The sequence below is a fragment of the Lissotriton helveticus genome, chromosome 2_2 (genome assembly GCF_964261635.1).
Source record: "Lissotriton helveticus chromosome 2_2, aLisHel1.1, whole genome shotgun sequence".
Classification (NCBI taxonomy): Eukaryota; Metazoa; Chordata; class Amphibia; order Caudata; family Salamandridae; genus Lissotriton; species Lissotriton helveticus.
The window spans coordinates 144,580,205-144,607,239 of NC_136060.1; the positions used below are offsets into that span (position 1 = coordinate 144,580,205).

Genomic DNA, 27,035 nt, shown 5'->3' on the forward strand with positions numbered 1-27,035 from the left:
GAGTTACGTCAGGATTTGCAGTCTATGCGACTGGATCTTAAATCCTGCTCCCCCACTCATCAGCTAGGCCACTTGCTAGATCCGGTATTTGCTAGCTGGGAGAGTGTGGAGGTAGGGACTCCGCTGCCAGTTCCCTGGTCGGACCACTTCTTGGTGCCTTTTAGCATAGACACAACGGCGGAGGGCACACAGAAGGGAGTGACTAACAGCTATCCTTGTAGAAAGTGGAAAAAACTTTGCACAGGATTCCTTTAACAAAGAGCTGAGGGAGGGGGGCCCCCCCTAGAGGGTCTAACAGCGAAAGTGCTAGTGAACATCTGAACATTCGCATTCTGAAGGCCCTAAACAAAGTGGCGCCGTTACTCCTGAATAAAACTGATATTAGAGCAAGAAAGTCTGCTCCATGGTTTACCCCCTCTTTTCAGAAGGCCAAGGCAGAATGCAAGCGTTTGGAAAGGAGCTGGAGAAGGGGTTTTAGAGCACAGGAGAGGTTGCTATACAGAGAAGGACAGAGGAAATATTAAGTTCTACTGAGAGGCGCCAAGGCCGCCCATTATAAAACTAGAATCGGAGAGGCTGAGAACTCCTCAAAGGAACTCCTTAGAATTTATAAGGAGATCTCTACAGTGGCCTGTTTAAATGCACCTAGCAATGATTCAGTGGACGAATGCAATAGGGTGGCAGAACATCTATTTGTCATTCACTGGGAATCCGATGAGTGGACTGGATTTTGAGGAATTGTCAGGAGACAGTAAGACGGGAGTGACACTGAAATAGTTTTCAGTCCCCCCCTCCTGAGACTTTAAGAAGCATATGTCTCAGTATTAAATCTGGTTCTCCTAGGGACCCGGCTCCGCCTAAGGTGTTAGGGGAGAGTCTAGAGTGCCTTGAGCCTTACATCAGACACGTCCTGGACATCTCCTTTTCATCTCATACGCTGCCAGTGAACTGGAAAAGAGCTGTTGTCCTGCCCATTAGGAAAAACCCACCATCAGCCACGATATTCTTGAAAACTTACGACCTATCTCACTGCTGCCTTATAAAGCTAAGGTAGCAGAGAAAGTGGTTAATACTCAACTGATAGCGCACTTGGAGGTGGCTAACCTTCTACACCCCTCTCAATCAGGGTTTTGGGCGGGATATTCCACGGAAACCGCTCTACTAAGGGCCACGGAGACCATCAGGCAAGGAGTAGACGCGGGACACACCATGGCACTGATAATGTTAGATCTCAGTGCAGCGTTCGACACTGTGGCGCACTATACCTTGCTGCAGTGTCTGAACAGAGGCGGTGTCTCGGGTTCTGCTCTAGGCTGGCTGAAATCTTTCTTGACAGGGCGTAGTTTCCAGATCAGACGTGGGACATTTCAGTCCAAAGACGTGGCATTGAAACAGGGGGTGACTCAGGGCTCCGCCCTGAGCCCCACTCTGTTCAATTTGTACATGTCTCCCCTGGCAGAGGTGGTACAGGCGTTTGGGGTGGAGTTAGTCTCCCATGCAGACGATACCCAGTTGTTGATCTCCCTATCACTTTCACCCTCGGTCGGGGCATCCAACTTTAAGGCATGCATGCAGGAGCTTGCCACCTGGATGAATAAGAGCTGCTTAAAGTTAAATGGAGGCAAGACCGAGGTGCTGGTGGTTGGTGGAGACAAATCCAGCTGGACTACAGATTGGTGGCCACAGTGTCTGGGTTCTACCCCTATACCATGTACTGAGGCAAAAAATATAGGGGTGTGGGTGGATCCCGCCCTCTCCTATGATGGCCACATCCGTCGTTTAGTGGGGAAATGTTTTGGTGTTTTAAAAACGTTAACCAAAATACTAGATCTGCTCCCGCTGGAAGCCAGACAGACGATGACTCATGCTCTTGTTACCTCCCATCTTGATTACGGGAACGTATTATATCTAGGAGCGTCAGAAAAGAATCTTGGACGGCTACAAGTCCTTCAAAACGCCGCAGCCCGGTTGATTCTGAGGCTACCCAGAAGAGCGGCGTCTAAGGCAGCCCTTAAGGCTCTGCACTGGCTACCTGTTAAAAAAAGGGTGCTGTTTAAATCTCTTCTCATTTGTCATCGTATCCTCTGGCACAAGGCTCCGACATACCTGGGGGACTTGGTCACCAGATATGTGCCAGGTAGGGCCCTGAGATCGTGGGGGACTTACCTACTGGCAATCCCTAAGATTAAGAAAGCGAGAATGGGCGGTCGCTCATTTCGCTTTCTAGCAGCACAAAATTGGAACAAACTTCCGGCCTGTCTTAGGTTGGAAAGGTCGGAAACTAACTTTAGGAGCTCTCTTAAAACTCACTTGTTTACTCTTTAGTTGTTGGTAAAAGTTGTAGGGTTTGTGTCTCTTCTCTGACAGTCCTTTTTCTCCACAGCGCGGGGACACGCCGAGATGGCGTAACCAGGCGCTTTATAAATATCTTTATTATTATTATTATTATAGATAAAAACATTGCATCTTATTGTACCTCTGGCCAATACGACATGCAAAATCTGATGCCTTAAGGATAAGGGAATGGAGAACATGGAACCAGGAATGGTACATTTTAATTATTAGTCACAAATAAGCCATGTTAAAATAAACTATCATAAATTAGATTTTGAAAAGGCGGAAGCCCTCCTAGATTGATGCAAAATTGAGAGCGGAAGGAAGGCAAAGCAGATAGGTTTATATACAAGTGCATGGCAGTCAGTACTCTTTAGAACATGAAAGGAAAGCCGGTATTGTTATGCAATGAATGCCACAATTCATTACAATTTCGTGAGTAATGGATTTTATGGTTACTTTTTCCTGTCCTTGTTTATACATAACTGACATTACCCAACTTCAACCACATGCAGATATATCTAAGCATCATTGTACCACTCGTGAGAAATAAGTTTTCAACACCCTCTGTGCTACTGGTATGTTTACAGTACATACCACATTTTTGTAGAAAAAATAGAGGGCCATGTTGGCAAGCCTTGTGTAACACCAATGACCATGAACCAGAAGCAGCTTGCTGAGATGTCTGAATTGTGAAACTGCAAAGTCACTTGACAACACTGCCTGCAATAAATAATTAAAAAGTGTGATATAATTAGCATATTGCCCAGGGAAGAGATTACTTTTAAAGCAGAAATTCTGTTTCAGACTCTTTTGGTACAAACAAGAACTATGACTAACTGTTCTACTTCAATTTCCAGAAAAATAACACATTTGACAAATGCCTCACAGTTTATACGAACAGATTTGGACTCTTGTATTCAACAAACAAGTTACTTACCTTCGGCAATGCGCTTTCTGGTGGATAATGTAACAGCAGATTTTTTACCTTAAGAATATTCCCCAGGCGTCAGACTAATTCTGAAAACATTTAATCACAGTGCTCCAGAGCGCTGCTAGGTGTGCCATGCAGATCCGTGCTGGCTTCATTGTGCCCCAGAAGTGATGGAAGTGGAGCCGCATATATGTGCCGATATCAGTTTCTTGTCGGACTCCTTCCAGGCCCTCGGACGCGGAGCTCAAAACATTTGTCAGTACCATGGTATAAATCTCTAAAGTGGGACATTTTTAGATGGTAAAAAGAGATCACTCCACAGAACAGAGAAGAAGTAGGGTAGTGATAAATCTGTGTATAGATAGAGTATCCACCAGAAAGAGCATTGCCAAACTAAGGAGCAAGATATTCTGACAGATACTTCTAACTGCAGATTCTTCACCTTTAGCATACATACCAAATCAGTACATCTTGAAGCTGGAGGCCTGAGCCAAGCCAGCTCAGGTACTCCCTTTTATTTGTCCATCCCTTATTATCCCCTCTTCTAAAAATCGCGTCGAAAGAATGCCTGATTCATTAATGATGACGGTAGAGATACACACGTCACCTACACACACTCAGCATGGACGCGATAATGCGCCATCTCTCATGTAGACGTAGGTCAATGTTGGCATGACCCTTCCAGTGTAATAGAGTTAACTGTATACAATTTGCTGACTGTCATATGTAAAGCAATTATGGTTACATTGGACTGTTCCTATGGGTGCGCCTGTTCATTCTCTCAAATGCTTGCAAACAAATGAGTAAGAGCACAAATTGTGGACACAAATTAAAGGAGGGAAACCCAAACAAGGTAGGGTGGACCAATGTCTGATATGGCCTATTGATCTTACGCTTAGTTTTTTTGGTGTTCCTTTTACTGAGTTTTGCTGCTTATTGAAATATAGGCAAATTACCTCCTTATCGAAATATATCGTAAGTAGTGCAGGATCACCAGCAGCAACAGAATATAACTGGAAGCATGCACAGATGTTTTCACCTACTTAACCCTTTGATGTAACCGATTGCTTAGTTTCAAGAGTTATGTGACTCTCTGGCAGCCGCTTTTGAGGACAAGATCATCACGATTCTGAGCGGACTTGCTAGGGGGGTCTCGCCTCTGTCGGCCTCCTTGGACAGCCTATCTAGTCAGGCTCCCCCAGGAGGTCCCCCATGCTGCTCTCAGTTGGGAGCTCCAGTAGAATCTTCCAGTCGACCCCGGCCGACCTACTCGCCCTTCGGCTTGGGAGCTCCGGAAGAGTCCTCCAGTCGACCCCAGCTGTGTCTCTCCTCTCTTAGCCCGGGAGCGCCGTACGAATCTTCCAGTCGACCCCTGCCGAGTTGTCCTCCTCTCGGCGTGGGAGCTCCGGAAGAGTCTTCCAGTCGACCCCGGCAGAGTTGTTTGCCTCTCAGCTTGGGAGCTCCGGAGGAACCCTCCAGTTTGCCTCAGCTGAACCACTCTCTTCTTAGCTCGGCAGACTCGGGAGTATCATCCAATTGTCTCCAGTTGAGCTGCCTTTCCCCTAGTCTGGAGGCTTTGGAGAAATCTCCCAGTCGTCCCCGGCAGAACTGCTCTCCCCTTAGTCTGGGAGCTTCGGGTGAACTCTCCATTCAACCTCAGTTGAGCTGCTTCTCTTTTCCATCTTTCGAGGAGTTCTGTAGATTGGCACAGACTGCATCATCTGGCTCTCCGCTGGATCCTCTTCCGCATAAGTTCTGGAAAATATTCCAGGAAGAACTCTTCTACCCTGTGTACTCTATCACCAGTCGCTTGTTACTGCGACTGTTCCGGAGAGTTGGAAGCTGGCGGTGGTTTCCCCCCTTCTGAAAAAACCTACACTCGACCCCACCTGTCTGTCAAATTACAGGCCTATTTCCCGGCTCCCTTTTCCGGTTAAGATCTTGGAGAAGTTGGTCACCCGCTCTCTATCCAGTTTCCTAGAGGACAACACCAGGTTGGATGTGGCCCAGTTTGGGTTCCGGCCTGCGCATGGGACGGAATCTGCGTTGGTGGCCGTGTTGGACAATCTTCGTTCGCGGGTCGACACAGGTCGGGCAGCCTTTTTAGTGTTGCTCGACATGTCGGCCGCGTTCGACACGGTCAGCCACTCCACCCTCATTGAGAGACTGGAGGAGATCGGTGTTACGGGGCTGGCCAGGGACTGGTTAGTCTCATACCTCAACAACAGACAGCAGGTGGTGGCTTTGCCACCTTTTAAGTCGGATGTGCGGAAAGTTGGGCAGGGGGTACCGCAGGGCTCGGCCATCAGCCCCATATTATTCAATCTGTACCTCCGCCCTCTGATCCTATTGATAAAATCTTTCGGCATCTCGGTGTTTAATTACGCCAACGATACCCAATTAGTCTTTTCTTTGGAGGGCAAAGACGCTGTCTATTTAGAGACATTCCACCGCTGTATGACTGCCACATCGAACTGGCTGCGCTCCAACTCCCTCCAGTTTAATGGATCTAAGACGGAGGTGCTGTACTGCTCCAACGACCGTGTCCCGCGTGCACTACCGGATGATTTCTGGCCCCCTTCCTTCTCCGGGGCGGTGACTGCAGCAGAGTCTGCTCGAAACCTGGGGGTCATGTTTGGCCCCAACCTACAACTGGACCTCTTCGTCAACAAAACCGTAGCCACCTGCATGCTGCTGCTTTGGATGTTGCGGAAGGTACTACCACTGCTCCCAGCGCAGGCTAGGCCAGAGGTAGTGCGGGGCCTGATCCTAAGTAGATTGGATTACTGCAACGCACTACTCCTGGAGGCACCTAGTACGCTGGTGGGCAAACTGCAGCGGGTCCAAAATATGGCAGCTAAGCTGGCACTTTCTCGACCGCGCGCTGCTTCTTCCACCACGGCACTTCAGGATTTACACTGGCTGCCTGTACATCAGCGTATCCTTTTTAAAGCATCCTGCCTGGTTTTTAGAGCTTTACATGGACAGGGCCCAGTTTTGCTGCAGAACTTATTCTCTTGGTATTCCACCTCTCGGAGCCTACGCTCCTCCTCTGCCTGTTTGGTGACGGTCCCCAGAGTTCAGAGGATAAGGATGGGTGGGCGGTCGTTTAGCTTTGCGGCCGCCAGACTTTGGAATTCTCTCCCGCTCTTGCTAAGAAGTCAGGTTGAATTCCCAGCTTTTAAAAAAGGGCTCAAAACCCATCTGTTCCCAAGAGCAGTCTGAGCTCGGCATCGGTGGTTCTGCTTGTTGTGTCAAAGCGCCAGGATGCCCTCTGGGTGACAGCGCTATATAAGTATGCAAATACATACATACATACATGTACTAGGTGCCTACGTCTTATAATGTAAGAACAATGCGTACTACGCAAAATATGATGGCAACTGTGTACATTGCTTTTCATGAATATAACATAAAAATCAATACATAGATGTTTTTTAAAAAATAAAATGAAAAACTACACGTAGGTCTGGGCATAATACTGGCCAAGAGTGATATTGCAATGTACTGGTAAGCACTGGCTGCACCATCTGTTGAGAATTGGGTGAGAGGGATGGACTACTGTGCAGTAACGGAGGAGCTGGTCAATTGGATCAAAGGATACCCAATAAACAAATATTAAAATATGGGGTAAATGGTGGGCCTGCTCACAAGAAAATGGTTTGCAACTTTGACTCACTAACATTCTTCTCGTTGTGGACAGTAATTTTGAAGGATCGAATTGAATTGAGTGAGGGCTTGCAATGCTCAAGCCAATTTCTAGAAAGCTACTAAAACGTTGCTGTTTTCAATTATAGAGTTGGTAAACACATGATATGCTGAAACAAAGCAAATACAATAGCAATTGACAATTCAGTAGTATCTTGTAACTAGCAAAGCAAAGGAACAGAGTCCTGGATTTCTGGCATGTGAGGTACTTTGACCAGGTAGACCGCTTCCTCTCCTGGATAAGGGTAACATGGTGTAATTCTCTTAACCCGTGGCCCCAAGACGCTCTGGGTCAGTAGCTCCTTCTTGAAAGGTGGGTGGTAAGGCTTGTTTAACACTGATGATGGGGGAAGACCTCAGTCTAACCTACCGCGAGAGAAGTTTGTCATGTTCAGCGAGGCTCCGTGTGGATTAAGAACACGGACATTTGGAAACGGATATATTTGTGACTAAACTCTGTGATTGCCGTTCATAGGGGCTTTCTACTCTACTCATGCAAAGAAATTAGAAAACGTGTTTAAAAAAAATAGGGGAGCACAAAATTCTGCTCAAGATAGTCCAGCGGTATTGACAACACGAGCACAAGCTAGGCCTTTAACTAGGCACAATTTATTCACCAATATCACATCAAATACGAGTTCTCACAAAAACACAGGACCAGTGGGTATTGTGCTACGTTATTTACATACCAAAATATTCATTATATAAACACAAATTCTGTCTTAGAATCATAAAACCGAACCAAACTTAACATTTTTGCCAGAACCGGACTACAAATATCCTGGAATCTTGAGGTGTTACAGTACCTGCATCCCTTCTTGACCGGAAATGCCCACTCCTGTGTCAGCCACTTGGATCATACTCACATCATTGGCTCCATCACCTTAGAAAAAATAGAAATGTTACCTTAATAAACAAGTTACTTCATTTAACACCTTAATGTTACCCTCAGCTGTGGAGACCTATTCCATCCCCAGTCGTGAGCTCTTTTTTTGATGTTTCGGGCACTTCACACTTAAACCTTCACAACATTCCAGGAATGGTATCCAGGCCATATTTGCACCACTTTTGCCACAAGCTTACTATAATGCTACTTATGTTCAGTGAAAATCAACCATGAGCTACTAATATTATTAGTGTTGTATTAGTGACTAGGTCAGACAAGGGTAATGGCCACCGCATCGAAGATTGCCAGCAGGGATTACCTCAGTGAAATAGCGGGGTTATAATCAGTAATGTAAAAAGGATATTTAAATTTTGAATGCCTCTACGTGGGTTATATAGGTGACAGCAACAGCTGCAATGGCGCTGGCACCAAGGTACTAAACACTGCATGATTTATCACTCAAATATAACATTTAAAGATATTTTGGAACTTGATTTTTTATACGAACACCTTATGAGTACTGAAAATACACACATTTTCATCTCAAAATACACCGTGCAATTTTGGGATACAGATATTAATTCAAACAAACAAAACTTTTAACTTAATACGTTGGGCTGCACACAGGAGAACTACCTCTTGGTAGCTAGGGAGTTACTAGTAACTCCCCAGCTACCTTTACGAAAAACCTGCTGTAAAAGTATCCAGAGTTTGTGAATTCCCCCTGAGGAGCCAAGAAATAGTCAATATATAACACAATTTTTTCCCTAAATTGGAACAAGTGCTATGCAAGAAAGTGCACGTTTTTTCTTCTAATATTGGCAATAACAAAAGATTTGCTATGATAATATAACCTTCCCAGCTTTGAGGAAAAATAATTTATTTTGAACCACAATTTTTGTATTTTTAAAGTTGCAATTGATTTCTCCTACTTATTTCGTTCTTATCTACTTTCAGCTTGGTGGAAATCGGTATGAAACCTTTGGGCCAACCCGGAAAGCTACATATTTCTGAAAACTAGGCTAAATTTTTAATTCAGCAAGGGGTCAGTTGTATAAAATGCTCATGGGTTTCTTTATTCTGGGTATGAAAACAAAGAAGGATACATACATGCCACACCACCCTGGATTCTTCTGGGTCTCTAGGTTTCAGAATTGCCCAGGGTTTACAGGGTTCCCGGGTAGCCAGCTAACTCAGAGCCTGACTAGTGTGACCAATTACGATGGGATTTTAGTGTCAAAAGTATGACCAGAAGAATTCAAGTTTCCCCTTGCGTGCCATGGACAAGGTGATGTCCTCGGTCCTAGAGAACAGAAAGACTGTTGGAGCATTAAGGGTGAGAGATAAGCCAGATATCTCAATGAGCCACCCCACCCCATATTTTGTGTTCAAACAATTATTCTATTTTGCACTGTACCCCTCCAGGGGGCAGAAAGATTGAGGTTCTATAGGGCAGGGGCACTGTCCCAATGCTTAGATGTGCGCCCAGCCCGAATATTTTCTTCTAAAAAATATAATCTCTGGTGTCTAGTGAGGTTTCTGCCCCCCTTGGGTGAGCATGCAGATTGGTGGTAAATCTCTCCAATCTGCCTCTCCTAGGGAGCAGAAAGATGCTGGGCCACTTAGAGAATGCGGGCACAGCTGGTGCCTGGGCTGCCACCTCACCTTTTTTTTAAAATAACATTTTCCCCTACAGTCTAGTAGGTTTGACCCAACAACTACTCCCCTCCATAAAGAAGATTCACAGCAATTTTTATAAGTAGGACAGTATGAAGGTACCCTTTAAGGGTAGGGTGCAACGAATGGAGGGACTTTGTGAACGGCGTCAAGAAGAAAATAGAGAATATAGATGCAAGATGACAAATCTGCAGATTGCTTGGAAGTGCATGAAAGAGGAAAGCACAATAACAAAGTTTCAAATGTGTGCTGCCAAAGCGACATGCCTAGAGGAAAAGGTGGGAGTGAGGGGAAAAAAGTGAGGCACTCACAGAACCCATAGGTTCTAGCAAGGCTCGGAGCAGAGGAGCAAACAGAACCAGTAAAATCGATCCAGCCTTTTCTACAGGAGAAGGTGTCCTTGACCAAGATAAAAGGGGAATGAGAATGAAAAAGAAATGAAAAGGTGAAGGGGGTAAAAGAGGTGCTGTAGTAGTCACAGTCATGGAGGAGGGTGTGAGGATGGCCATCCTGAGGGTACCACCGTTGAAAAACAAATGGTTGTTCCCTGACCTTTGCACACAGACACTTAATAGGCGAAATCAAATGCAAGAGGATTGGAGGGGCTTGCTGACTTTGAGGGCGCAGACCATTATCCACTATTCTGCTTACTTGAAGGCTGGAGGGACTGAAAGCCAACAGGGAAGAAGGTGCAGCTACAGATCCTGACTGGGGGAAGGAGGCATGGAGGTGATATTTCATGAATGGAGTAGGCCTCACAAGAGTTGGTGGGCCGACCTTACGAGACATGTTTGTTCTGGTTGCTGGGTAGCATCCCATTAGGTACTTGTCAGGTCTGGCATTAGCCAAGACCTTTTGTTTTACTACAATTACACGCGTAATACACTTAAAGGGGTTTTGAGCCAGCTCTTTTCATCATTGGTCTGGTGTTGTCATTCATATTTTGCTTATGTCCACTACAGCATACTGCTTGGGGCAATCAAGTCAGCCTACTCAAGCAATTGGTCAACTTTACTTTGAATGAATGCATTTTGCTCTCTCACAATGAGCACATCTGCACACAAGGTAGTTCCCTTTAGTGCCAGCGTTTGTTTTTACTTTGATACTGGAGTGTTGCCAATGTGTGTAGAGATGATGTGATAGCAGGACACTTTCTACCAGCTCTTCATGCACTGAGCACATTACAGTTTTATCAGTTCCAGTCTCCTGCAAATGCGGTTGTAAATTACTTTTGGAGTGTCCTTTGTTTTTCTGACTGCCACTTTTTCGCACCGTACCATATTCTGTCCATTTGAAACAGTTCTATATTAAGCTATACTCTTTTTACTATGCACATAAAAAATGTTTATTCTGGCCTTACTTTCACCAATGCGTCTTTATTAGGACTTTTTTCTTTCTCTTCCCTTCTTTGTCTTCCTTCTTTACTTCTTGCATTCCCTTCTTTTTTCCTCTTTTCTTGCTACCTCCGTTCTTTTCATTCCTTCAATCTTTCCTTCTTTCTTGCTTTTATTCTCTTGCCTTCTTCATCTGTTCATTTCCTTCTCTTTACCTCTTTCTTGCCTTCTTTTTGCCTTTCTTTATTGTCTTTTTTCATTTCTTGCCTTTTTTGTTGATCTTGTATTCTTTCTTTCCTGACTTCTGCCTTTCTTCCCTTCATTCTATCTTTCATGCCTTCTTTCCAACCTTTATGTTGACTTCTTTCTCTTCTTTTCTTGCCCTTATTCGTAGCCTTCCTTTAGTTTCTTTCCCTTCTTTCATTCATTCATTCATTCATTCTCTCACTACTTCTTTTTACTTTCTTGCCTTCTTTCTTTTTTCGTTGCTTCTTTCTTTCTTTCTGACAGGCAAGAGGCTGGCAGCCAATAGCATAATAATGGGCTTTTTTTAAGGTCTGTGTTATCCAAGACCTTTTGATTGCACTACTTTCCGTCTATATTTCTTTCTTTGTCTTCTTTCTGTCTTTCATTCCTTTATTGTCTTACTTGCCTATTTTTGTCATGCTTTCCTTCTTTCTTTGCCATTCTTGCTTTGTCTTTCCTTCTTGCTTTCATACCTTCTATCCTTCCTTTTTATTTTCCTCTTACTTCCTTTCCATTCTTTTTCCCTTTTACTCTTTCCTTTGTTCTTTCTTGTTTTCTTTCTCAAAGAGGCTACTGATTTGCTATTTAGGTCTGTATTGGCCATAACCTTATCATTTTACTAAAATGATGTGTATGACAGTTTTTTGTAGGGGTTTTCAGCGACCCTTCATCCATTAGTCTGTGGTTTTGTCATTCACAGTTTTTCTTCCACCATCTCCAGCATGCATCAAGGGGCCATGAGTCAGCCTTGTTCAGCTATTGGCTGACTTCATTATGAGTACCACATGCTGCTCTTTCACAAGGGCAGCATACCATAGCTCATCCACACACAAAGTAGTTTCCTTCAGTACCAGAGAGTAGTACACAGAGTGCTTTTTTTGACCAAAAAAGATTTTTGTCTTTAGCCAATATTTTCTTTAGACTGATGGAGACAGGCAGCTTCCTGAACAATAAAGTTTAAAAAATAAAAATAAGAATTGGGTAGCCAACACCAGACCTATTGGTTTTGCCAATGCTATGTATGTTATTTAACATGGACCATTGAATGTTGTTAATGGATTCACTACTTACACAACTCTTAATAACTATTTGATACAGACTATGATTTAAGCAAAGGTTAAAACATGAATCCAGGCATAGTTCTTGGCCTGACCTTACTGGATTAACAGATAGGCCATCCGTGAAAGTGGATGGCCTATCTGGAGTGGAGTCCTAATCCAAAATTAGTTGTGCTTTACAATAAATAACCTAAGACATTGGTAATTATACCCCCAAGGATATTGGTTCGTAATCCGCACGATTAAAGTATTCAGCTTTCTTATCCTACCAATTTGGGAGTATACACTAAGTATGAAAATACGTTATCCTCTCTAGACTTATTTATTAGTGACAAGAAAAATGGAAAACTAGTTTTTAGAAAGAATTGTCTAAATCCATTGGTGTAAGGTCACTACTCCAAATTACTGAACAAAATGTCATTTTGTGTCATGACTTTGAATTATTGTCTTAAATGCTGTTAGCACTTATACATCAACTATCTAAAGCAATAATGTCTAGTCTTGCTGCAATAGAAGATTTATTAACGAGCAGCAAACTAATGTCCCTGTAAGACCTGCTGAATAGAGCTGAAAACACTGATGTAAGCGCTCAGAAATGAGGTTACACATCTTAAGAAGGAACTTTGTTTCCTACTGAAACGCGTCTTATCGATCTAAACTAGTCTGGAAAAACGTATAGTCTAATACAACACTTTAAACGTACATGCCTATTGTCGACAGACCAGTTAACTAACTTTTTCGTATGACTGACACCTGAACTGGCGAAATAAATAATAACTGAAAACTTCAAAATAGGATTTAGATTTTGCAAACAATACTTAATGAAAATCAAACGCCAACTAGAAGATAAAAGCAAGGCAGCAAAGAGAACTGGAAAGCATTTCAGACAACAAGGATTTTAGAAGAGATGCTGGCTAGAGTAGGTATTTACTTTTACCCTAAAAAAGCAGGTTCGGCACAATCTGGTTTCCAAATTACGGGAGGAACAGGTCCAAGAGGCTTACACTACAAACGTTACTTACGGTCTAAAGTAATCTTAGTCTCTCGGACAAGAACCTCAGTTTATTACGAGTTGCCAGAGCAAGCATAACTTCACACCGGTATAATCACCTGTGTTTACTCCTAAATGTGCATTAATTTTATGTAATTTACATCTATTCATTAATGCTTCTCGATGAGAGCAACATCCTTACACCAGGAGTCATCATCTTTGCAAAGTTTGAATGTTGCAACAAGCCTCCTGCAATCTCTTGGCTAACATTGTAAGACAGGTTTCAATTGGTTTGACTACCAATAACCTAGCGTAGAAACAGACTACCACACCGAGTACCTGAAATGGCAGCCTGCACCCAGTGCATGACGATGAACTGCTCCTCTGTCATTCCTTGCAGGACTCTCAGAATAGGCGCCTTGGCCGACTATATCCAGTGGCTGCCTGCCGGATTCTCTATCTTCTTTAGAGAGCATTTACTGTATCACGGGCATTACTTTGGAGGTCTCTTTCACTACTTGGTGAACTTAGAAGAGCAATTACCATGGATGACTGTATCCTGTGCACGCATGCGCATTGCACCTCGGTCACTCTCACTCGAGAGGGCTCTAGAGAGTATGTACCATTCAGCTTGTACTGTAGCTGCCTGCACCCAAGGCACAAATGTAGGTTACTGTTCTGTCACTCCTAGGGGAACTTTACAGAGGATTTACCATGACCGCTTTAACCATTGCATCCCTGTGCACGCTAGCTCTGCTGTTCATGGTAGACTCCATAAAGCATTTACTGTAGTTATCAAACACTGAGTCTGGCCTGGAACTATTAATTGAAAGCAATAAACAGATTAGTGTGTCATAGTCTCCAGATATGTGACTTGCCTCATATGCTTGTGTCTCCTGCCTTGGAGGCTTGCTTAGTTTAATTTTGTAGGTCTCGTGTCCAATTGGGACCTAGGGCCCTGAAAAACTTTAAGCAGAACATGCCTGTTAGTCACTCCTGCGTCACTTAAAGGTGGTACCCAAAGAGCACACACTATGTCTAGGTTGCCTTCTCAGCCAAGCCAATGGGTTACTTCTCAGGCACTCCTGCATAGGCAATTTTGATCGCCGCAGTCCAACACCCCTTCTTCATACAACTACTGTCCGATTACCACATCCAGGAGAGGCCATTAGAGTGGATTACATCTTAATTGTCAAGAAAAACTTGGGCAGTATAGTTTTTACCCTGCCCTCTTGACCACAACAGCACATTACCACGGAGACCCCCTTTTAATAGTTTACCCTGCTGTACTTTACCACACAGGTAAGTATTTATAAAAAAATTTAAATAACATATTATGACACTTAAAAAAGAAAAAAGGGAATTCAAGAGTTATGGGACGGGTAAGAGTTAAGGGTTGGATAAGGCTAATGAAGATTACAGGCAAAGGGAGGCAAGGATTCTTTTTGGGTTCAGTCGTGGGCAGAGGTACATAGGTGAATGGATTTTAGGGTTCAGAAGAAGGTAGAGATAAAGTGGAAACGGTTTTTGGGGGCGCATAGCGGATCGAGGTAAAGGGGCGAACACTTTATGGTGCATGGGCGGGTAGCGGTAAAGGGTGATAAGGTTTTTTTTTTAAGGTTGAAGGGTGGGTAGGAGTAAATAGAGGTAAGCAAATTTCAGGATTCAGGGGAGGCTAGCGGTAAAGAAATGTTAGTTTTTGTTAAAAAAACAAAAGGGAGTTTTGTGGTTACCCCCAAAAAAGAAAAAATATATACATTCATATATTATATATATTACCTACCGGCGGTTGCCAGTAGGTAGTCATGGGTAGGACCTAGTTTCCATAGGAAAAGCGTTTTTTGATTTGGCAATATCTTTGGCGCCGTTTGACAAACTTTCGCGAAATTTTCAAAACCAATGGTTCGCTCAGGTCAGCTCCTGTCTTGAAAGTTTCGGGGTGATTCGTCAAAGTGGGGGCCAAGAAAAAAAGGGGGTCCCAAAAAGCATTTTCTCCATGTTAATTTCCATAGGACGCTTTAGCCAAAGCTACAGCCTGAACTGCTGAACGGAATTACCCCATATTTGGTAGAAAGGTAAGTCTTGGTTTAGAAAGCATTCTTTTTTTTAAATTGTGTAAGTCCGTTCAGTAGTTCCTGAGAAATTCAAAAATAAAAAATATCAATATCTGGTGACCGAAGAGGATTCGCGAACCCTCCCGACCACGAGCTTCATTCTGATTGGCTGCCAACACTCCAAACCAAGAAGTGTTGGCAGCAATCTTGTGACTCAGTAAAGCAGAGTCACAAGGAAAAAGGGAATAAAAAAATTAAAAAAAAGAAAAGGGGCAGAGAATTTTACAAAAAAACGTAGCCTGGACTTTTAATGAGCCCCCGGGGTAATGCGCGTTATATATGCAGGGGCCCTCCTCCTTGGCCCTGGGGACCGCCACCCCCCATGACCGGCTCCAGCAATGTCCTGGGATGCCCACCCCCGGAACACTGTAGTTTGCAATGGCAGGACGGGAGCATGGCTCCTGCCCCGTCATTGCAAACTCTGCTTCACCTCATGGAAGCGAGAGCAGGGAACTTGCTCTCGCTTCCATGATGTGAAGCAGTATTGCTTTTGGACAAGGGGAGCTGCATGTCAGGAGCTCCCCTTGTCCAAAAGCAATGCTGGCTCCCGCTGGAGGCGGGGAGGTGGCAGGGACCGCAGGGTATTGGGACTCCCCTGCGGTCCCTAACGTGAGGGCCCACCCCTGTAGTGGGGTCCCCGGGGCCAGAAGTGGCCCGGGAAGGGGGTCAGTTGGCCCCCTCCCTGTATTAATTATTTTTAAAAAAAATAAAAAAATCAGGCCGGGCCTTGGCGATGGTGTCTCCGAGGCCAAATTTGGCCTCTTGGCGCACTGCTGGTGGGGCGATGAGGTCCTCGTGTCCTGAGAACCTTAGGACTGAAGTGGATTTCATCTACCAAGCAGCAGTACGCCAGGCGGCGAGTTTGCAGAGTGGTGCAAAAAGGGGACGGTGCCTTGGACAACTCTCAGCAATCCAGCTGTGTGTGGCTTACTGGAGGTAACAGGAGGACTAGTTGGCCCCCAGGAGGCAATGGGACTTCATCCCCCAACCAAGAGAGCACCAGGATGAGAGTTTGCAGAGTGGTGGACAAAGGGGGTGGGGCTTACTGGAGGTAGCAGATAGGCTAGTTGGCCTCTAATCACACCCAGCAGCGAAGGGGACTTCAATACCCATTGTGCGTTTGCAGACTGCTGGGCAAAGGGGGCTTGGCCTGCTATGAGAACTTACCAATGCTGCTGTGTGGGACTTACTGGAGCTAATAGGAGGGGTAGTTGGCCCCGAAGGTAGTCCTTAGGAAACAATGACCCCTCCTGTTACCTCAAGTAAGTCCCACACAGTGGGATTGCTAAGAGGTCTTGGGAGGTCCTGCTTCCATTTCTCCACCACTCTGCAAACACGCCTGCACCCCTCTTGCAAATTTCTGCACCCCTCTTGCAAATTTCTGCACCCCTCTTGCAAATTTCTGCACCCCTCTTGCAAATTTCTGCACCCCTCTTGCAAATTTCTGCACCCCTCTTGCCCCTTTCTTCACCTCACTTGCCTCTTTGTGCACTTATTTTGGTTCTTTCTATACCTCTGTTGCTTCTTTCAGCAATTATCTTACCTCTTTTTGCACTTCTCTTGCTTGTTTCTGCACCTCTCTTGAATCTTTCTGTACCTGTTGCCTCTTTCTGTACCTCACTTGCTTCTTTCTGCACCTCTCTTGCCTCTTTCTGTACCTTTCCTGCTTGTTTCTGCACCTCTCTTGCCTCTTTCTGTACCTCTGTTGCTTCTTTCTGTACTTCTCTTGCCTCTTTCTGCACCCTTAGCGCCTTTCAGAACCTCTGCTGCTTCTTTCTGTACCTTTCTACCTTCTTTCGGCACACCTTTTGCCTCCTTGTGCACCTCTTCAACCTCTTTCTGCACCCCTCTTGATTCTTGTTGCACCTCAGTTGATTCTTTTTGCACTGCTCTTGCTTCTTTCTGCACCTTTTTTTCCAAATTTCTGTATCCCTCTTTCGGCACCCCTCTACCCTATTTCTGCACTCTTCTTGCTTTTTTCTGAACTGCTTTTGCTCCTTTCTGCACCTTTCTTGCAAATTTCTATATCCCTCTTAACTCGTTCTGCACCTCTGTTCCCTCTTTCTGCACCTTTCATGCCTCTTTCAGCACCTCCGTTGCATCTTTCTGCAACCCTCTTGCCTCTTTCTGTACCCCTTTTGCCTCTTGGTGCACCTATCCTGCCTATTTCTGCACCCCTTTTGCTGCAGTTCTCTTGCTTTTTTTGCTTCTTTCTGCACTTTCCTTGCCTCTTTCTGCACCTCTCTTGGTTCTGTCAGCACTGCTCTTGCTTCTTCCTGCACCTATCTTGCCTCTTTCTGCACACCGGTTTCCTCTTTCTGTACCCCTATTTGCCTCTTTCTGCAGTTCCCTTGCTCTTTTCTGCACCCTTCTTCCCTTTGTCTGCACATTACTTGTCTCTTTATGCACCTCTCTTGCTTCTTTCAGCACATCTCTTGGTTCTTTCTGCACTGCTCTTGCCTCTTTCTGCACCTTTTTTGCTTCTTCGTGCACTTCTCTTTTTTCTGTACCCCTCTTGCCACTTTCTGCACCGCTCCTGTGTCTTTCTGCACCTCTAATGCTTCTTTCTGTACTGCTCTTGCCTCTGCCTGAACCCCCTTGCCTCTTTCAGCACCACTGTTGTTTCTTTCTGCACTTTTCTTACTTCTTTCTGCACCTCTCTTGGTTCTTTCTGCACCCCTCTTGCCTCTTTCTGCACTTCTGTTGCTTCTTTCTGCACCTCTGTTACTTCTTTTCTGCACTTCTGTTGCTTCTTTCTGCACCTCTGTTACTTCTTTTCTGCACTTCTCTTGCTTCTTTCTGCACCCTTCATCTTTTTTTGCATCCCTCTTGCTTGCCTCTTTCTGCAGTTCTCCTGCGATTTCTGCACCTCCCTTGCCTCTTTCTGCACAGCACTTGCCTCTTTCTGCATGTCTCTTGCTGCTTTCAGCAATTCTCTTGCTTCTTTCAGCAATTCTCTTGCTTCTTTCAGCAATTCTCTTGCTTCTTTCAGCAATTCTCTTGCTTCTTTCAGCAATTCTCTTGCTTCTTTCAGCAATTCTCTTGCTTCTTTCAGCACCTCTATTGCGTCTTTCGGCACCTCTTACCTTTTTCTGCACCCCTCTTCTCTTTTTCTGCACCTCTCTTGCCTCTTTCTGCACATCTCTTGGTTCTTTCGGCACTGCTCATGCTTCTTTCTGCACCTCTTTTGTAAATGTCTGCTTCCCTCTTGCCTCTTTCAGCACCCCTCTATCCTATTTCTTCACCTTTCTTGCTCCTTTCTGCACTGCTCTTGCTTCTTTCTGCACCTCTTGCAAATTTCTGTATTCCTCTTACCTTTTTCTGCACTCCTGTTCCCTCCTTCTGCGGTTCTCTTGCCTCTTTCTGCACCTGTCTTGCCTCTTTCTGCACCTCACTTGCCTCTTTCTGCACCTCTCTTGCCTCTTTCTGCACCTCACTTGCTTAATTACACACCTTTGTTGCTTCTTTTAGCATTTGTCTTGCCTTTCTGCACTTCTCTTGCCTGTTTCTGCACCGCTCTTGCTTCTTTCTGCACTGCTCTTGCCTCTTTCTGCACCCCTCTTGCCTCTTTCTGTATCCCTTTTGCATCGTTGTGCAAGTCTCTTGCCTCTTTGTGCAGCTCTTCTGCCTTTTTCTACACCTCTTTCTGCACTTCTCTTGCATTTTCTGTACTTGTCTTCCTCTTTCTGCACGTTCTACCTATGTAGGCATAATTCGAAATTAGCGTTTTAAAAAACCTTAGAAATTCACTGAAAAAAACAAAGGTTTCAAGGAAGTTCTATTTAGGGATAAACATTTTAAAAACTTCAGAAAATCACTGAAAAAAACAATTTCAGGGACGTTATAGTCAGAAATGATCATTAAAAAAACCTTTGAAATTCACTGAAAAAAAACACAGGTTTCAGGGACATTCTAGTTAGTTGGACATTTCACTCGTACAAAACCAGAGAAATTCGGCCATTATAGTTAGGTGAACTAACTATAACTCGCGCCCCTGCAATGCACTGCTGATGACATCACATATTACACCACTCATGACATCGTCAGTGACATCACTGATGACATCATCCAGTGACTGAGTTTCTGTAAAGTGTATATATATATAGATCTAACAAGTTTGCCCTAAAATATATATATCGAGTAGTTTCTTACCTGTAACTCCAGTTCTGTAGTAGGGGTATCTCTGTTATAGTCATAATCTAGTGAATAGTACCGCCCATGTGCGGGGACCCCGGAGCAATCAAAAAGAATCTCTTAAGCTGTCTTCTTTGCAGTCCTGCATAGACACTTAAGAGAAAATCAAAGACAAATAATGCAGCCTATAACTACAAGGCTACACTGGTCAGCACTTCACCTTAAAGTGAAAAGGATAGCCAAATAAAATCAAATTTTGCATATATTGCCAAGTTTCACTCAGAGAAACTTCCCTTCACCAAAATTCGTGAAATGATAGAGAGGAAGGGTTGGACAGACAAGCCCCCATAGGCTGCCATTATGTGTCTGGAAAAGGGATACCGTGCCTTTAAGGAACTCTCCAGAAACCCTCGGTATCCCAGGATGCACAGCCAAAGTCCTTTTACTTTCAGTTCTTTTTGAAGGTGTATAAAGCAAGATCTGTAGCATACAGTACATTATCATTTTCCCCACCGGGGAGGAGGGCGGGCACTTATGACTATAACCGAGATACCCCTACTACAGAACTGGAGTTATAGGTAAGAAACTACTCCTTCTGTAGTAGGGGATCTCTGTGTATAGTCATAATCTAGTGAATAGAATGGCAAGCCCATCCCAACAAACCAATTCAGCGGTGGAGGAAAAAGACAACACCACTACTGTGCAAACAGATTTCTCAACTAAGCCTGCCCAACCGTTGCATCTGCTCTGGCATCAGAGTCCAGAGTAGTGTTTAGCAAAGGTGTGGACCGACTTCCAAGTGGCAGCCCTACAGATATCTGCAATGGGAACATTACGTAGCAAAGCCGTTGTAGCTGCTTTGCCCCTGGTAGAATGAGCCATAGGCTTACCCCCTAAGGTCTTGTTAGCTTTCTGATAACATAACTGAATACAGAACACAATCCACCTCGAGATAGACTGTTTTGAGGTGGCAAGACCAGTGCAGACAGACCCATAATTGACAAACAATTGGTTTGATCAGCGAATGTCCTCTTGGTCTTATCTAAGTAGAATTTCAACAACCTTATGAAATCCAGGGAATGAAGAGCCCTTTCTGCTGGAGTGGAAGGATTTTTGAAAAACGTAGGTAAAGTTATAGTCTGATTGACATGGAAATCAGAAATCACCTTAGGAAGGAACTTAGGGTGAGTACGCATCACAACCTTAGCAGCATGAAATACAGTATAAGGTTCTTGGCAACACATTGCCTGAATTTCACTCACCCTGCGGGCCGATGTAATGGCCACGAGGAAAGCTGCCTTCCATGACAAGTGCTATAGTGAAGCCTTATGAATAGGTTCAAAAGGTTCCTTCATCAACCTGGACAGCACCACATTCAGCTCCCATGAAGGCGAAGAACGCCGAACAGGAGGAAACACCTTATTCAATCCTTCCAAAAAGTCTTTAATCACAGGAATCTGGAAGAAGGATGTCCATGAAGGACATTTCCTATACACAGTGCAAGGTGGACATTAATAGAATTAAAATGAAGGCCACATTGAGCCAAATGCAAAAGGTATGGAAGTATGACATGTAAATGTAAATGTAAATGTATTTATATAGCGCAAATCACCGACACGGTATCTAAGCGCTTGCTTAGGGAACCCGTCCTGGTATTCCCCTGTGAGATACCCCGGCAGGGTATCCACAAGGTGAAAGCCAGGCATCCCGCCGCGAGTGGCCGTAGTGGAGATTAAGCAAGCTATTGCCCAGAGTCGCAGAGTGTGACCCCGTGAGTCGAGTAGGCACCGGGAGCGAGAATTATCGAGTCCGTGGAATTTTAGAACCCGGGACCCGCCGAGGCGGGGAATCGAACCCTGGTCTACGGCCGATCTCAGCTTCCGGGTCTGCCGCCTCTAACCACTGAGCCACACTTCTACACCATCTTCCTTGCAGGTCGTCGGATCATAGTTCTTGGACGTGCAGCAGATACAGAACCTCTTCTACTTGTAGGCATAGGAAGTCCTAGTGGAAGGCCGCTTAGCCTCCTTGAGTATATCCATGCAATCGTCAGGCAGATTCAGGTATCCATATTGCACTATCTCAGGAGCCATGCCGCCAAACTCAACGATGAGAGGTTGGGGTGCACCATCTGCCCCCCCAACTTCGTGAGAAGGTCTGGCCGACATGACAGCCGCAGGTGGGATAGGAGAGACCTGTGAGACAGCTTGATGGGAACCGCCGGAATCAGGGGAATGGGTGGAAAAGCGTACAGAAAGCTGTTCGACCAGCTGATGCATAGTGCGTTCCCCAGAGTCCCCGGTTGGTAAAACCTGGAGGCGAAGTCTCGGCATTTTCTGTTTTCGGCAGATGTGAACAGATCTACATCTGGAGTGCCCCACCTGTCGAAGATGTTTCCTAGCACCTCGTCGTTTAGAACCCGCTCGTGGTTTTCTTGCACCAGCCTGCTGAGTGCGTCCGCCTGAGCATTCTGCACACCTGGCAGATGGGTAGCCGTTATCGTCAGGCCCCTGGCTAGCAGCCAGTGCAGATCGCCTGCGCTTCTTGTGACAGTGTGTGAGATCTCGATCCACCCCTGCTTGTTGAGGTAATACATTGTGGTCGTATTGTCAGTCTGTACAAGCAAGTAGTTGGTCTGGAAGGACGGATGGAAGGCATTCAGTGCCAAGTGAACAGCTCTGAGTTCCAGGAAATTGATGCGATACGTCGATTCCACCGGGGACCACATTCCCTGGATCTGTAGATGGTCTGAATGCACTCCCCAGCCGTGGAGAAAAGCATCCGTGACGATAGTCTGAATGGGAATGTCCTTGTGGAATGGAACCCCTTTGAGGAGACTCTCTGCTGAGCACCACCATCTCAGGGACTGTTGAGCGGGAAGGGACAGCCGGATCCTGTCGTACCAGCTCCCCCGCTTCTGATCCTCCAGACATTCCTGCAGCGGCCACATGTGGAGGCGTGCATGTGGCGTGAGGAAGATGCAAGAGGCCATCGACCCCAGTAGAGAAGGCACCGTCCTCACTGTCGTAGAAGGAACAGCCATGAGAGCGTGAGCCTTCCGAAGGATCGATAAGTGTTGTTCCTCCGAAGGAGACACGCTTGCTGAGAGAGTATCGATGGAGGCTCCCAAGTACTGTAGGCACTGGACAGGAGTCGGAACAGACTTGGACATGTTGATGTGCAACCCCAGCTGGTTCAACAGAACGGCCGTCCTGTTGAAGTGCAATTGCGCTTCCTGGAAGGTGGAGGCTTTGATCAACCAGTCGTCCAGGTACGGGTAGACAAACACCTTGTTCTTTCTCAGGTGCGCTGCCACCACTCCCATGAATTTTGAAAAAGTCCTGGGTGCAGACTTCAGTCCAAACGGTAGTACGGTGTACTGATAGTGATTGGTGCCGACTAGAAAGCACAGGAACTTCCGGTGTTTCCGTACAATAGGCACATGGAAGTACGCATACTGTAGATCTATTGCGCAAAGCCAGTCTCCTCTTTGCAGCTGAGGATAAATCTGGTTTTAAGACAGCATGCGAAACGTTTCCCTGCGAATCCATTTATTTGCTTGTCGCAAATCCAGAATGGGCCTGAACTCGTTCTTGTCGTTCTTGCACACCAGGAAGAACCGTGAGTCAAGATTCTTTCCCCTTTGAGAAAAAGGGACGTCTTCTACCGCCCTTTTTCTTAACAAGGTATCGGCCTAAGCTTGGAGCTCGCGCAGCTGGAACTGCGTGCGAACCGGCGGAATTGCTGGAGGAGGGCTAAAAAACAAATACTGTATCCATTGCAAACAATATTCAGCACCCACTTGTCCTGAGTAATTTTTCTCCACTCTGCCAGGTAATTTTGCGTGCTTCCCCCCACCGGAGCGGGTATCGGACGAGGGGGAAGTAGCACCTCAGGGCTTAGCCCCAGACGGGCCCTTGTTCGCCGAGGACTGTTGGCCGCCTCTGCCCCTCTGACGCTTTTGGTAAGGCTGCCGCTGGTACTTCTGCTGCTGATGTTGCTGCTGGCCAGCTTGACGACCTTGCCCTCGTTTCTGGGAACCATACCTCCTCTGGAACGGACGGAAGGACTTCCGTTGCTCCTTTGGTTTCTCCAAACCAACGGCCTTCAATGTTTCTACTTCTGCCTTCATGCGGGCCATCTCCTCATCCGCATGCGTCTCGAAAGTGAGTCGATCCAGAGAACCGCAAATTTGCGACTCTCTGCTGCGCATCCGGTTTGAGAGAGGTAAGGCGCAACCAGGAATGGAGTCTTAAATTAATGCCATGGCAATAACCATGAGCCGTCAGGGGAGAGGCGTCCGCCGCAGAGCTGATGACCTGATTGGAGACCATCATGCCCTCATTCAATATCTCCTGGAAGTCTTCCCTCCTATCCCTCGGGAGGAGCTCAATAAACTGTTGCAGAGACTCCCACAAGGCGCGGTCATACCGACCCAAGAGCGCCGAGGCACTCGCCGCTTTCATTGAGGTGGTAGCCGTACCGCAAACCTTCCGGCTGGCTGAGTCCATCTGACGGCTCTCCTTGTCCGGAGGCACCGTAGAAGACGGAGCAGTAGCATGCTGATTCTTGGCTGCTGTCACGATGACAGAATCAGATACAGGATCTGACCTCAGGAACGCCGGATCAGAATCCAGGGGCCTGTACTTCTTTTGTAGCCGAGATGGAGCAGACTTCACAGAAGCCGGGGTCAAAAACAGCTCCATGTCCGGTACCTGCAGTCCTGGCACTTAGGGCAACAACTGGCGAGAGAGATGCCGTTTGTGCAAAGTCTCAAAGATCATAGAGATAGATGGTGGGGGTACCGTCAACGTGATCCCTACCGTAACTGCCCCCCTCAGCAGCACCTGCTGAAATGTTACAATGTCGTCCACAGGTGACACTCTCATAGGAGGGGAATCAGATAACGTTGGAGAATACCTCCGGTCACTCGAGGAGCCCGTGTAACGGGCCGCGACCTGTCTCTCCGATGGCGAGGACGGGACCTTGTGGAGGAGCGGTGTCTATTGCGAGTGCTATCCCTTCCTCTAGACTTGATCTAGATCTCCTGGGCCTCGTTTTGGAGGAGGCGGAAGCGGAGGAGTCGGAGCCGGAACCTCAGGCCGAGCTTGTGGAGGTCAGGGAGGTGGTGGAAGAGAAGGCAGGGGCGGTGTAGGAGGCGGTGGAAGTGTAGGAGGCGGTGGAAGTGGAGGAGGAGGATGAGGAATCGTTGCTGGAGGAGGAGGAAGCTGCGGAGGAGGCATCCTCCGAGGCAGTGGTGGATGCGTAGGCGTCCTGGGCCTAGAAGGTGAGTAAGTCAGTGAATACTCAGATTCCGATGACCTCACCACTCTCCTCTTCTTCTGAGCAGGCCTTGAAGAAGATGTTCTGGAGGCAGACCTCTTCGCGGCCGAGCACTGGCGCCGCCGTGACCGGGAACTCGCTGATGAAGACGACAGACTGACCACTGAGGCAGGGGACACTGTCCTGGGTCTTGAACGTCTCCTCGACGTCTATTTTTCTTTCCTCGACATCCTCTAGACGTCGACGAACTCCTCGACATCGAACGTCTTCTCTTCGACGTCGACTTGCCTCTTGTTGACGTCGACCGTTGTGTCGACGGCGAACGGCGGTGCAGCCTCGACGGCGAGCACCGTCGCCTCCTGGACTCATCTCGACGTCGATGGTGTGTCGACGCCGGTGAAGTCCTCGACGTCGACCTTGTCCGAGGTCTCGACGTCCTGCCCCTCGACGTCGAGCGGCGACACCGCTTTGATCCAGAGCCCTGGGTCGACGGGGAGCAGATGGTGGTCATACCTCTCGATGCCGACAACGAAGCTATCAACGTAAACCGGGATCTGGGCCTTTTCTGGACTGGGGAGGCCCCCAGAGGCCGAAGCACGGGCAGAAGACGACGACTGAGTCCCTCCATGCCCAGAAGTCCCACCTGGTTCTTCGTGTCTCCTCTGTTCCAGTCCCTGGAGACGAATCTTCTCCCTGTCACGCAGGGTCCTCCTGGAGAAAGAGTGACAGATATCACAGGAGTCAGGGACATGGGTGGAAGGGAGACAGAGTATGCATACTCTGTGGGGGTCTGATTTAGCCTTCTTCCTACCACACTAAGGGCACTTGTCGAATAAAGCTGGCATTTTCGACAAAGAGGAGGTAAAACTGGTTACAAAAACACATCAAATGGAAGAGGAAGACCCCAGACGTCGAGTGAAAAACTCAAAACACTGGAAAAGTGTCGAAAATTGAAGAAATACCCAAAAAGGGGGAGCTCAATGCTCCAGGGTCCTGCTCGCAGGAGCGGGAAAAAAAGAACTGAAAGTAAAAGGACTTTGGCTGTGCATCATGGGATACCGAGGGTCTCTGGAGAGTTCCTTAAAGGCACGGTATCCCTTTTCCAGACACATAATGGCAGCCTATGGGGGCTTGTCTGTCCAACCCTTCCTCTCTATCATTTCAAGGATTTTGGTGAAGGGAAGTTTCTCCATGAGTAAAACTTAGCAATATATGCAAAATGTGATGTTATTTGGCTATCCTTTTCACTTTAAGGTGAAGTGCTGGCCAGTGTAGCCTTGTAGTTATAGGTTGAATTATTTGTCTTTGATTTTCTCTTAAGTGTCTATGCAGGACTGCAAAGAAGACAGCTGAAGAGATTCTTTTTGATTGCTCCGGGGTCCCCACACATGGGTGGGACTATTCACTAGATTATGACTATACACAGATCCCCTACTACAGATATATATATATATATATATATATATATATATATATATATATATATATAGATATATATATAGATATATATATATATAGATATATATATATATATCAGCTTCCAGCCTCGCACGCTTTGGTACATACAGAAAGCACTCACAAGGGCGAGTCCAAAATTCATTTATTTACGGACTCGCAAACACAACCAGAAGCGTTTCGGCAGACGCCTTTGAGCGTCTGCCGAAACGAGTCTGATTGCGTTTGTTGGTGAATAGCTAAATGAGTGCCTATATGGGTTATTTTTTTCAAGATTCTTTTTATTGTTAATGAAAACAACATCACAGTTTGCAAATGGTAGAAAGCATATGGCATAATAGTCCGTGACACATTGCGTACTGCTCATCTTTTCATGGAAAGAATACCTTGCAGTGAACATCAGTACATCAGGTTGCTAAATCTTTCGGGGACATCAGTGCTAGCCACGTGGGTAGTTCACATATATTACCTCTGTATTCGTTCCATTTCCCCCATTTTTGCGTCCATTTTCTAGGGCAGCCTTGTAACATATATACTGTTTTTTCTCGATGCACCAATCCATGTCACCCACCCACTCCCGTAATGTCGGAGTTGTACGTACCCCCCATTTCCGTGCAACATTCCTCTTGGCGACCATCAGTCTTAATGTCACCCAAGTCTTCTCCTTACTACCCAAGTCCGTTGGATCCCATATGTTTAGGAGACAGTGCTTAGTTTCCATTGCTATAGTCTGCCCCAGTACTTCTCCCATACATAAGTGAACCGCTCTCCAGTACCTAGTGATATGGGGGCATTCCCATAGTTTTCTATATGGGTTATTGATTGGTTGGATGTCTGAGTATCTGTATGGGTGCCAGAGTGTCTGTGTGGGTGGGGGGTGA

At 46.0% G+C, this 27,035-nt stretch overlaps 1 protein-coding gene across 1 annotated transcript in view; it reads right to left on the reverse strand.

The window, feature by feature from the left end:
- ATP10D (ATPase phospholipid transporting 10D (putative)) overlaps window positions 1-27,035 on the reverse strand; it is a 745,681-nt gene that overhangs the window by 145,538 nt on the left and 573,108 nt on the right. The window contains exons 17-18 of the mRNA XM_078678229.1: window positions 7,783-7,859; window positions 2,932-3,057 (exon numbers count right to left, since the gene is read on the reverse strand). Of these exons, the coding sequence (XP_078534355.1) occupies window positions 2,932-3,057; window positions 7,783-7,859 (203 nt within the window). The remainder of the gene's footprint in view (window positions 1-2,931; window positions 3,058-7,782; window positions 7,860-27,035) is intronic.